This window comes from Setaria viridis, chromosome 6, assembly GCF_005286985.2.
Source record: "Setaria viridis chromosome 6, Setaria_viridis_v4.0, whole genome shotgun sequence".
Taxonomy (NCBI): domain Eukaryota; kingdom Viridiplantae; phylum Streptophyta; class Magnoliopsida; order Poales; family Poaceae; genus Setaria; species Setaria viridis.
In genome coordinates, this window is record NC_048268.2 from 22,595,711 (window position 1) to 22,608,012 (window position 12,302).

General features: G+C 45.1%; 2 protein-coding genes across 2 annotated transcripts; both read left to right on the forward strand.

The window, feature by feature from the left end:
* Window positions 1–3,721: 3,721 nt before the first annotated feature.
* Window positions 3,722–7,373, forward strand: LOC117860279 (protein SAR DEFICIENT 1). The gene is made up of 8 exons (XM_034743542.2): window positions 3,722–3,851; window positions 4,037–4,161; window positions 4,694–4,769; window positions 5,126–5,181; window positions 5,366–5,874; window positions 6,112–6,272; window positions 6,377–6,565; window positions 6,662–7,373. Exons 2-8 carry the CDS (start codon window positions 4,043–4,045, stop codon window positions 7,013–7,015), a joined length of 1,464 nt encoding a protein of 487 aa, XP_034599433.1. The 5' UTR covers window positions 3,722–3,851; window positions 4,037–4,042; the 3' UTR covers window positions 7,016–7,373.
* A 2,148-nt stretch (window positions 7,374–9,521) lies between these two features.
* Window positions 9,522–10,446, forward strand: LOC117862026 (uncharacterized). Its single transcript, XM_034745536.2, has one exon. The coding sequence runs from the start codon at window positions 9,705–9,707 to the stop codon at window positions 10,242–10,244; it is 540 nt and encodes a 179-aa protein (XP_034601427.1). The 5' UTR covers window positions 9,522–9,704; the 3' UTR covers window positions 10,245–10,446.
* Window positions 10,447–12,302: the final 1,856 nt, after the last annotated feature.

Below are 12,302 nucleotides of genomic sequence, written 5' to 3' on the forward strand. Positions count from 1 at the left end.
ATATTTAAAAAAATCAAAATGAATAATAATTTAGAACGGAGAGAGTGTCAAACGAGAGACACTGGATTGTAGTTTGCAAGGGTAGCTTTCTCTATGACTACACCATACTAAACCATAGCATGCACACAACAGTAGCAAACCAACCTTGAAATATATTCTCAGGAAAATTTAAATAGACATGGTAATCAGGTTTTATATAGGCAGGTAACATCTGTGAGAGCTCAGCTTTTCTGTTCAGATTAGCCGGGCTTAGCTCTCGGTTGCAACAACGCGTACGTGAACAGGTGGTCTCCTCCAGGCGTCTTATATTTCTACTGTACAAGATTGAAGATGTTTTTCTGCACACAAGGACAGGGTAACTTGTACAGAGAAGTCAGTACGTTACCCCGTTCACAGATGGATTATGCTTTTAATTACGGTCCTCGTGAAATTTCTAACAATGCATTACCCACATTTTTTAACTATGATAACGAACTTTTGGTAACAAATTAAGCTACCAGTATAAACCATGCATGTTTGAAAAATATTAATGATCCATTCTATATTATTTGTGGCCAAAGTTTTCAAACTTTGACGTCCTGTATCCGGTTTAATAAATATGATGTGCTCAGCAACTGAAAACCAAGCTTACAGCATATAACTTTAATTTATAGGCAATAACGTACATATATAGCTTACGGAAAACATTGGATGAATAAGCTGTCAGAAAGAGACCAATAACTGTCCAAAAAGGAAAAAGAAAAAAGACCAATTAATAATTAAGATTCTTTTGTGGGTCACTACTAATTAAGATGCTACGGTACACATCAAAAGGTGAAAGTGCATCTAGACCCCTAAGTGGGTTTTGATAAATTGAATGACAAAAGGATTAAATGCCTAACTTGTTTGCCTAAGATTGTGAGTAGGGTTTAATTCTCATTTTTATGATGTGATATTGTCTCATAATTTGAATATGTAGTATATGGCTCACAATAAAGAAAAAGCAAGCAAGTATGTGATCCTGTGATGCAATTATATGGTCAATGACAAGAAAGGGTGAAGTAAAACTTGGGGATATGTTTTATGGTTGATCTATAAGTCTCCAAATCATGTGATAGATTGATTGACAAGTAAAGGGATCATTAAGAAAAAGAATAGTGATATTCACAAATGGATATTGCAAGACTTCATGTGCATATGATAAAAAAATACGTGAGCTTATGCGTTACATATTGGTCATGTTATTGGAAGTTTGCAATTCATGAGATATTCTTTATCAATTAAGAACGAGTATTTGAAGAGAATTTCAAATGGGATTTCATTGTTGATGTCAAAAGCAAAGCTAAACTGAAAGTAGCAAGAATAGGTGAAGAAATCAAACGAGATACTAGAGTGAGGAACTAAGCAACCTTTGGTCAAGCGACGGCTTGGACTATGTGCATCTTTGCTAAGGTGAAGTGACTAGTATCGGGGGGTTTCGAAGTATCATATTTAAGCCTTACCGAGGGAAGTAATGCAATGCATCTAATCTATTATGATTGATAAAATGGAGTGACTTAAGGATTCAAGTATATCTTATCATGAACAAGGGAAAATTTTAAGTCACCAGCTCAAGATGGATGTGCTCAAGATGATAGCTATGTTGAGAGCACTCAAATGACTATTGTTCAAAGTATGGCATGGATGAAGACTTACAAGCTCAAGTGGATGATATAGTGTTTATATTTATTCTTGAGTATATGTATGCCGTACTATCGAGAGGGATGCAACATTAGCTAATTGACAACACCAAAAGTGCTCTTAGTTGACCTATGTGAGATTGGTCTTAAGAAAACTCTTGAGTGAGCTAACTATCCCAACTCAGCTAACAATGGTCGATTCAACTAGTGGGTGGACCGAGAGTGAGTGTTTGAGAGTTTTTGGGCTAACTCATCCAAACCGGTCTGACTGATTTGGCAGACCGGTCTGACCAGTCTAGGGGTTCAGTGAACTAACAACTAACTCAACCAAACTGGTCTAAGGGCAACGGCTAGTTTTTCAAACTAGACCGGTCTGACTGGTCTAGCAACCGGTTTGACCGGTTTGATCTGCTCCAATGGCTAGTTTCTGGTTTGTGGGGTTATATCTACCCCTTGGCCCCCTCCTTTGGTGGGCTGCTGATTACACACGCCCCTAACATCATCTAATGACCAGAAAAGCTCTCCCCAACTTCTCTTTGTGAGACTTGAGTGATTCTTGAAAAATCTTTGAGTTGGGTTGAGAGAGTGATCTTGTGTGAGCATTAGTGAGCTGAAAATAGCAATCCATAGCTTGAGCACTTGTGGTTCGCGTCGAGAAAACTTTTGAAGCATTTGTTACTCTTGGAGGTGTGCCTCCTAGACGGCTATGCGTCGCCGGCTAGCTCCCAAGGTGTGGTGAGCAGCGGCAAGTTTGTGAGGGCTGCGATCTTGCCTCCGCAAGGAAAAAAATCTACTAGTGGAGATGAGGAAAGTGGTTGAAAGAGACCCAACTTATTGGAAGGAGTTGAAATAGACTTGTATTCCAACAGGCTCCTCAACGGAGACGAAGGATTCATTGCGGTGAATCTGAACTTCGGATAAACAAATCCTCGTGTCTTCATTTTGGTTTACTTCACTTGTTGATTTCTAGTAATTTACCTGTGTTTCTGCTTCGATCTACTTGGGTGTGCTTGTCTTGTGTGCAGGGACTACTTTGCCCTGTTGGAAATCATCTACAAAACCCACTCTCCAAGTTTGATTGGTGCTAGAACTCAAGGAGGGACTCGAGCAGCACTTGTGTGCCACCCTACCTGGACCGGTCTGACCGGTCTCGTGAACCGGTATGACCGGTTTGGCCTAAGCAATGCTGCTGAGTGGGTTGAAGTTTTATAAATTGATCAACTCGCCTATTCACCTCTTCTAGGCGACATCTCGGTCCTTTCAAAAGATGTTACAAGGGTTAACATTCTGACTAACTGTCACAAGCTTTCTATCTAGTCCAAGTGAGTTGCTTTCAGTTGAGAAGGTGCATAGAAAATAGCAGGAAGCTAGGTTGCAACTAAATGAGCTAAGAAATTAGTCCCTTTCAGTGGATCCAGCAAGCCATAATATAGGTGGTCATTTATAAGGAAAGGCAACCTATGCAGGAAAGAAAGTGACATTATTTCGATGTGACCGATGGAGCGAGGAGGCATCCATATATGCAGGCAAACTCCTGGTACTTGAAAGGTTACTTCTTCCCTTGCTGTATGTACAGGGAACGCCGAGTGAATGTGCCAAGCAAGGCCACCAGATCATTGTTTCCGAGCAAAAGCCCAGCAAGACTCGCTGTCACGGTCGTGGTCTGGTCACGTATGAACTCGCACGACGACCGACCCAGGAAAAGCGCCCAACGGACCACAATCCGCGCAGCAGCTTCGTCATGACCAGGACGAGGAACGAAGCTGCACCCGCCCAGGAATTCCCGGCCGGTCCCACCTGGCAGTGACATTGCACGAGGTGCTCGATCACCGGGGACCTTTTTGACAAATGTTACACCGTCGTCTGCGTGACCTGACTGCTCCTGCAGGCTGCTGCATCCTCTCCGATGCAAACGAGAAGGCGCCCAGCATGAAGGAAGCAAACCATACAATGCCGTGAACTTGCCCACAGCGTGGCGCCGGCTTCCGGCCGTCTTCCCGGAGCCTGCCTCGAACGTTCGCCTGACGTGTCGCGGCCATTTCTTTTTATCGATCGACCGGCCGGAAAATCTACAGCAATGCCTATATATAGGTCGCCGACAGAGTTGCTTTCGAGGAGCATCTATGGCGATTTAATCAGTGTGTCTTGGCAAAAAGCTCAGGTGCTCAGGGCGCGTCTAGCTAGCTGCCGCGGGTACGGTCTGCATATTAGTTATCGCCACAATTACTAATCTCCCTCGATCTCTCCTCTCGCATCATCTTGAGCACAAACATAACATCCTCAATCGTTGCGAGATTCTTGTATGTACATGTTCTTCTCCTTTAAAGGATTCTTCCGATCCTAAACTCATCTTCCCCGGATCTTGATTGTTTAAGCAGCTGAAGATGGCGGCGCGGAGGCCGCGCGGGGAGGAAGACGACGATGAGGAGGGGACCGGAGCCGATGATCATCCGCACAGGCGTGGCCCTAGGCGGATCCGGCCACCGGCGCTTGCTTTTCCTGCGTAAGTTCTCGGCTGGTTCCATCGAGATTAGTTGAATCAACATCTGCTTCGGTAGATTAGATACATATCATCGAACCCTAGCTGCTTGTTCTCCGATCCTTTATTTCTTTAATTATTTCAAATTTGAAGAAGTGCAAGAGCATTCAAATTAGTCTGTGCGGTTGGAGTTAAGATATATAGACTTACCACATAAATACATCCCTTCCCTCGTGTAGAGAGCAAAATCCATGTAACCACAAAAACAAATTTGTAATGAACTGGAAACCCTATCTATACTTGTCCTTTCATGTTGCCCTTGTGTTGACTTCAAGAAAATGTGTCTTTTAATTTTGGTTGGGCCACCTTCAGAACTCAAACTTTCAAGTTCGTATGCTAATTAACGGGAATCAAAGTTCCAAATTAAAAGAGGTCTCTTATAGGAGCATCTGTTGCATGCACAGTACGCATGAATTGATTCGTGTATGAGGTGTCAGTCATCATTTACCAGGTGGTTAATTATCATTTTGGATTTCTGTACTCATACGTTTTGCAGCATCGTAAGAAGAGCTGTGGCCCAAGAAACTATTCAGCAAATAGTCAACAATCTGGAACCGCTTATTCGTAGAGTGGTAAGACTATGGATTATACGCATTTATCTGTTTCAAGACCCCCAACAGTCTGTCACTTTTATGTTTAGCATGAAATAATGGCATCAAACTTAATTCTCAATTGAGGAAATAACTTGATCTATTGATTACCCTAAAAAGCTCACAAATTGGTATGAATGATTGATTAGATGCTATCAAAATTTGTAATTTATATTGAGTCCCCTCTCGCTTAACGTACCTCTACAATGAGAACATACTGCCATACATATTCGCGTCAAGTGTTAACACTAATTCTTATTTATTCCGTATAACATCACCACAAGCTTTTGAGTGCACCTGATCAACTAACAACTTGATGTATATCATGTTATGCTTAGGTGCGTGAGGAAATTCAGAACATCTTTTCTCAGCACGATCATCACGTATCGCTCAGGTATATGGAAATTCCTTTTGTTGTTTTATTATCTGGAATAATTCAAAGTTTTGCAGGATTCATATGAAACTGAACAAGCAAATCCAAATCTAAATGAATAAAATCACGCAATTAATCTGTTTCTGCTGTAACTTCAAATATGGCTACTATATATATTATGACAAAACCAAACATCCTCTATCAGATCTCTTCCTCTAAGCATCCAAGCAGCAGATGTCTTGCCTCCTCTGAAGCTAGTCTTTTCTAAGAAGCTCCGCACACCAATCTTCACAAACAACAAGCTTGTTGATATTGAGCATAAGGCAATTGAAATCCATCTCATGGATACAAGAACCAACTATATGATCGCACCAACAGATACTCATCTAGGACCTTCAGTAAGACTAGAAGTGCTGGTTCTGGATGGTGATTTTTGTTGTGACGACCGGGATGCGTGGACGGCTGATCAGTTTAATGCGTCGATTGTGAAGGCTAGAGAAGGGAAGAGGCCATTGATAGTGGGCTCGCTCATTGTGCCAATGAACAATCATGGAGTGTCTGTGATTGATGATGTGTCTTTCACTGACAATTCGAGCTGGATAAGGTGCCGGAGGTTTCGAATTGGCGTGCGGATCATGCCTGGGAGCCATTTTGGAGCAAGGATCCAAGAGGCAGTCAGTGAGAGCTTCACCGTCAAAGACCATAGAGGCGAATGTAAGTTTGATGCCAACCTGTATATGTTTTATCTGTAGTTAATATCATTTCAGAGCTAAAAACACCATTATTGGCATCATGATTTTTGAAAAATGCTAATTGATCACCAATCTGCTGTTGTATTTCCTCATCATACTTGAGTTTTGATGTTTCAATAACATAACGCAACTTATATAGTGTATAGGACTGCAAAAGAAAAGAGATTATTCTAATGTTTGCATTTCCTTTAATTACTAGTGTACAAAAAGCATTATCCTCCGTTGCTAACTGACAACATATGGAGGCTCAAGAATATTGGAAAAGATGGACCAATTGACAAGAGGTTGGAGTCCGAGGGGATCAGGAACGTCCAGGAGTTCCTGAAACTTAACACCATAGATCCTGAAAAGCTTAGAGCTGTAAGAATTTGTACGCTTGATGTTTCAGTACGCATACAAATATTTAGGCATGAGTCATATATACATGCATGCTGTTGAATTTGATTCATTGCTATGTACTTCAGCTCGTCGGCATGTCTGATAAGCTATGGAGTGCAACACTGAATCATGCAAAAACGTGTGACATGGGACGGAAATGCTACGTTTTCAAGGCTGCAGGGTGTGATATTACCTTTAACCCTATAGGAGAGATCTTGACAGCAAGAATTGGAGATCAGACATTCCCTCTGCATGAACTGCTCCCACAGCAACTGGTAACAATAATCATATTGATTTGTGGTAATTGCATATCTGCAACCTCATCTTAATGAATTTCTCAATATTTCCTTGTATGTTGTACTCAAACGCAGTTCCATGTGAAGCATTTGGCCACTCAGGCATACCAGCTGTGGGATCAACTTGAGGAAGTGACAACTGAGATGCCACATGCTGCAAATAAAAGCTTAATCCAATCAGGTCGCCAGCCGAGTGATAGCCAGGAGAGCATGATCAGCTCAGGGTCTCAGAACGCCAAGTATCTTGACTACACCGGAACTGCTACCTCCAGTGCAGCAGCAGCAATGTCGACCAACAGCAGCAGCACCTCCGATTCTGCAGCAGCTACTTCAGCTAACGACGATGCTATGTTCTGGACCCCGAGCATACCACCTGATGATCTCTTTGGTTGGCAGAACTCGAGTGGTTGCTGGGATCAAGTGGATTAACCTCTGGTCACGCTGTTTAGGTCCTGTTTGGAATGACCTAGCAGGTTTGATGTGTAGTAGCTATTTTACTGTTACCTGCTAAGTTATACTTGGAACAGGTTGGAACAGGTAGCTTGGTATGTTTTCTATGCTAATAAAATAAGACTAAGAATGCAATGATTGGTTGCCTGGCTAAGTCCTAACCTGGCTAGGATCTAAGCCAAGAGCCAACCTAAACCTGGCTAGACCAATGATTTGGCTCGGTGTTTGGTTGGTTGTATAGTTTAGTCTGCGCTGGGTTCATCTTGTTTGGTTGGGTGCATTGGCTTGAGTGAGCTCACCTTCTATAGCATAAGGCATAAGGTGAGTTTTAAGTTCATCACTTCCCTGTCTCCGTCGTCACTGACGAACTGTCCATTCACCTCCTCTTCCTCCCCCATCGAATCCATCTCTACCCGCGAGGAGCGCACGCACCAGAAACACCGGCAGCGGCGGGGCACATACTAAGAATGGCAAATTTGAGTTGCTGCGACGTATGGAGCTCCAGGTCGGCTGAATCGAACTCCACCAAATCCTGCTTGCTTCGTTCTTTCTTGATCCGACGATTCCGCTTCCTCTATGCGTGTTTCCATTTGTTGATTTTGGAAATTGAGAACATCAACGCTGCCATCCTTGTTGATTCAAAATAAATTGAGGGGTAAATTGAGGACAAACAAAATAGCTAATTGATTTCCTACATAATTACTAGCTACTTCGGCCAATTAGTTTATTGGGGGTAAAAGGAATGCTAACTTCATTAGGGATGAGGACGAGCGGATTCAAAATAGCTGCGGCTACCGCTGCCATCCTTGTTGATTCATAACAATCCGGCACATGCGACGAACGAGAGCGCCGCCCGTGCCATCAATCCGGTGTCGCCTCTTCCGGCTCCTCGTGCAGGCTCAATTGTTTCTGCTCCCTCTTCTAGTCGTCCTCCACGGCTCATTGAGCTCGTGTGCGAAGGGGTGGTAGAGTAATACGAGAGTGACGAAGGTGTTGGACTCGAGTAATGCAGGAGCGATGATGGCGGAAGTGTTGGACTCGATGTGGTCGTCGTCATTGCCATGGCCTACTCTATGGGTTCGCCGGTGGTATGGAAGAGGAGAGGTGAGGCGTTGGGAGGTGAGGGAACCCAAATGCGTTGTTGCATTGAGCCTAGCCAGTGGAGAACGGTTGCGAAATGCGTACTAGGTAAGCTTGTTTAGAACTCCCTTTTGCATTAGCTAATGGGGTGTTTGGAAGACTGGAGTTAAACTTTAACCCTGTCACATCGGATGTTCGGATGCTAATTAGGATGACTAAATATGAGCTAATTACAAAACTAATAGCAGAACCCCTAGGCTAAATCGCGAGATGAATCTATTAAGTCTAATTAATCCATCATTAGCGAATGGTTACTGTAGCACCACATTGTCAAATGATGGATTAATTAGGCTTAATAGATTCGTCTCGCGATTTAGCCTAGGGGTTGTGCAATTAGTTTTGTAATTAACTAATGTTTAATACTCCTAATTAGTGTCCAAACATCCGATGTAACAGGGGCTAAATTTTAGTCCATGTGTGCCAAACACCCCCTAAGCCTGGCTAAAAAATCTTGTGCAGGAAACGAAACACATCGAAGCTGCATTATGGGAGCCGGGCTATGCACCCTACCAATCACAGCCGTAGAGTTACCTTTATAAATTTGAGAGCTCACACCTATCCATTACCTATCCAATGGTTAGTACCGTCGGGTTTGTTGCTTGTCTTCATAAAAATAATTGTAGAGACGACAGACAATGCAGTTCGAGAAACAACTAACAGCTACTAATTATTTTTGTGTTTCCAATTGAATTTTCAGCTGTACAGTGATTCACTCCACATTGTACTCGGTGCGCATGATGCTGCTCTTCTTATGCCACAACCTCCTGGTTGCAAGGGAGAGATTTAACCACTACGGTTCAAGTTGCTAATCGTTCCTAAATCATTATCCAACCTGTATAACCATATCTTAATCCATGTTTTTCAAAAAGATTGACTAAAAATATTTTTTCCGGACACCAGCAAAAATGATAAGATTAGTAAAATTTCAGTGAATTCACTATAATAAACGAGTGCAGGCATTGTAAGAATTGTAAACTTTTCTCATCATTAGCATCAAAACAACCAGCCTCAACTAACCTGCTTTTAATGTTTCCAAAGATTAATGGGTGCCTGCAGATAAGTATCACTACCTGAGAGAGTAAGACACTACACAAGGTACAATGAAAGGTAGACAGGTTAACAAGAATTAACCCACGGCATAACACACTGCAGATTCCCAGTGCTCGACAACAAAATTTTACACACAACAACAGAGTCACAACTCTGTTATGTGATACCTAAAGCTTAATTAGTATCTTGCTTGAGATTTACCCTCTCTACACGTGTCGACAAAAAAAAACTCACACACCTAACCTCTAGCTACCAGCATGCCTTCTCAGTGGCCACCCAAAATTGCAAAAACTTCCTCCAACAGATGCACTAAAGAGAAGTAGATAACCTGAGCTACCACGACGTGCGTCGATCACTATTTAAGCACGGCGTGATCGATCACTACCTCATCGTCATCACCACCAACCACTCGTTGCCCAACTCAGGCCAAATCAAGCACAAAGGACACAGGAGCACGCGCACACAGAAAAGAGGAAGCATGGAGAAGAAGGCACTGGCCTTAGCTCTCCTGGTGTCGGTCGCCCTCCTCCTGCGAGCGCCCCAGCCGGCAACCGCCCAGGTGTTCTGCCGGTCGCAGTTCAACCTGGCCAACGAGGCGTGCAGCATGCGCAACTTCATCCCGGGCGGCCCCGGGGTGCGGCGCGGGGTGCTGCCGCGGCTGCAGCAGCAGCTCAACGAGACCGCCGTCGTCGAGCAGCAGCTCAACGAGACTGCCGTCGTCGAGCAGCAGCACCGGAGCGACGACGACGAAGACAACAACGAGAGCGGCGGGAGCGGGAGAAGCCGGCGGTCGTCGCGGCACCGGCACCAGCACCAGCACCGGCACAGCGAGGAGGGGGGAGAGGAGGACCCCCGCGACACGGCGTGCTGCCGCCGCCTCATGGGCCTCGACAACTCGTGCGTGTGCCAGGCCACCGCCCGGCTCCCGGCCTTCATGAACTCCGTCAGGCACTCCATCACGCTCACGCCCATCGATGGATGCGAGATTTCCTTCGACTGCCCCGGCCCGCTCTTCTAGTTCCAGCCGCCGCCTCGCCGGATCATCACCGCCGCCGTCTCCTCATTGATGGTCGTCAATAACTTGTGATTTAACTTGTAGTTAGTAACTATGTTCACTATCATCAGGATATAGTATGTGTGTTAAGTCACCAAACATATGTATCAAGCAACTGTGAATTCGATCATAAAGCCCAGAATAAAGGAGAAGATTTGCAAGACCATGTTATGTTGAAATTTTACCTTCCAGATTTCAATTCATCAAGGAATTGGGGTGAGATTCTTCCCCCAAAAAAAAAGAAAGAAGAAATATTAGATAGCGAATCCAACTGACGGATGATCGATAGGGGCAGAATTGCTTGCATTGCATCTACTAGTGAGCTTCGTGTCGTTAAATTGTACAGATTTGATCGAAAGGATTGCGAACGGATCGAAGTATTTACTTACTCCTCATCTCGATCGAAAGATTGTCGGTGCACACCGTTCGTCACAAGAATCCATTATCAAACAGTGACAAATCAGCCGGATCAAAGTCCATGTTGGCACCCGAGAAGGGCAATGGCAGTGGCAGGTGCGCAAGATCTGCAAGCCCTACGAGATCCTCGTCGGCAGGCTCGTCCGCCCAGAACGAGTGAACACTCGGCGGCGCATCGTCGTGCAGTTGCGCATCCTGGAAAGGCGTCGGCGGCGACGCCGAGGTCGAGGAGGAGACGCATGGCGCGGACGGAACAGAAACGGACACGGTCGTCGCACCCGCCGGCGGCAGAAGCATCCTAGTCGTCGCCGTCGTCAGAGCCAGTACAATCTGTCGATTGTCATCTGGCGGTGGATGCGACGCTCTGCGAACGCCACCGCCATTGCCAGCGCGCTCCGACGCCGGCTGCTGCCGGCCACAGCGCGGCGACGAGATGAACTCCCTCTCGATGGCGTCGTAGGCAGCCTTGGCCTCCTCCTCGGTGGCGAACGTGCCGACCCAGTGCCGGACCTTGAGCCGGTGGCTCCGGAACTCCGCCGCCCACCGGCCGGGCTGCCGCTCGTACACGCCGCGATACCGCCTCGTCGGGGCCGACATGAAGGCGCGCTTCCCAATGCTCGCCGGAGCAGCCAACGCCGACGACGACCCTACTGCATTCGATCGACTACACCCAGCAACAGGGTTCTTCATGGCGCTGGTGCTGCTATTGCCGTACAAGATTACGATCTCGGTCTTGCCGGCTGATTTCGTGGTTGCACGGGCGCCGGAAGTTGGATCGTCGCCGGAGTCGGAATCGGTTGCGTCAGGGTCGGAGAAGGAAACCCGGATCCTCCGATCATCCATGCCGCCTCTCCCTGCTAAATTTCCTCGTCACGGACGGCCGAAAAGGCGGAGGGAGGTGGCTCGGATTTGTTTCCGCGCAAAAGGGGAGAACTCCTATGCTTGGTGAACCCCCATGTATACGCACACTAATTTCCATTAAAAATGATGCACATGTCAAATTCTCAACCAGTCCCTTTTGGGTTTTACTTAGCTAAAACTCTCTCCGTCCCAAATTACTTTTCATTTTGATTTTTCTCGATACATAGCTTTTGCTACATATCTAGACATATGTACATCTAAATTGCATGTAGAAAAGCTAAAACGAAAAGTAATTTGGGATGGAGGAGTATTTGAGTGTTTGGTGTCGAAATATCCAAGGAAAACAATCGACCAAGTATATAAAACTATATCGATCGGCTTTACGAAATTTGTAATAGCTTTAGAAAAAAATGTCCCCTCTGCTCTAAACTACAGGCTGGTTTAGTTTTTTTTTCTAAGTTAAAACTTCTTTTGTTTGACCAAATCTACAGAAAAATACACCAACATTACAACATCAGGCGAAAGGGCATCTAATCGCTCGTAATGATAAAATATGATTAATTTCCATCTCTATCACTCCAATATCTGCAATATTTATTTGAATCATAGGCACATCCACGATTGAAACGGAAAATGTCCAAACCTGGAATAGGAAGCGACCGATGCGAGGCCTGGAGCGGCGGCCGGGGACGGCGTATAGTCGCCGTAGAGTTTGGGGGGTGATGGCGGTGCCGCGGTGGCCTG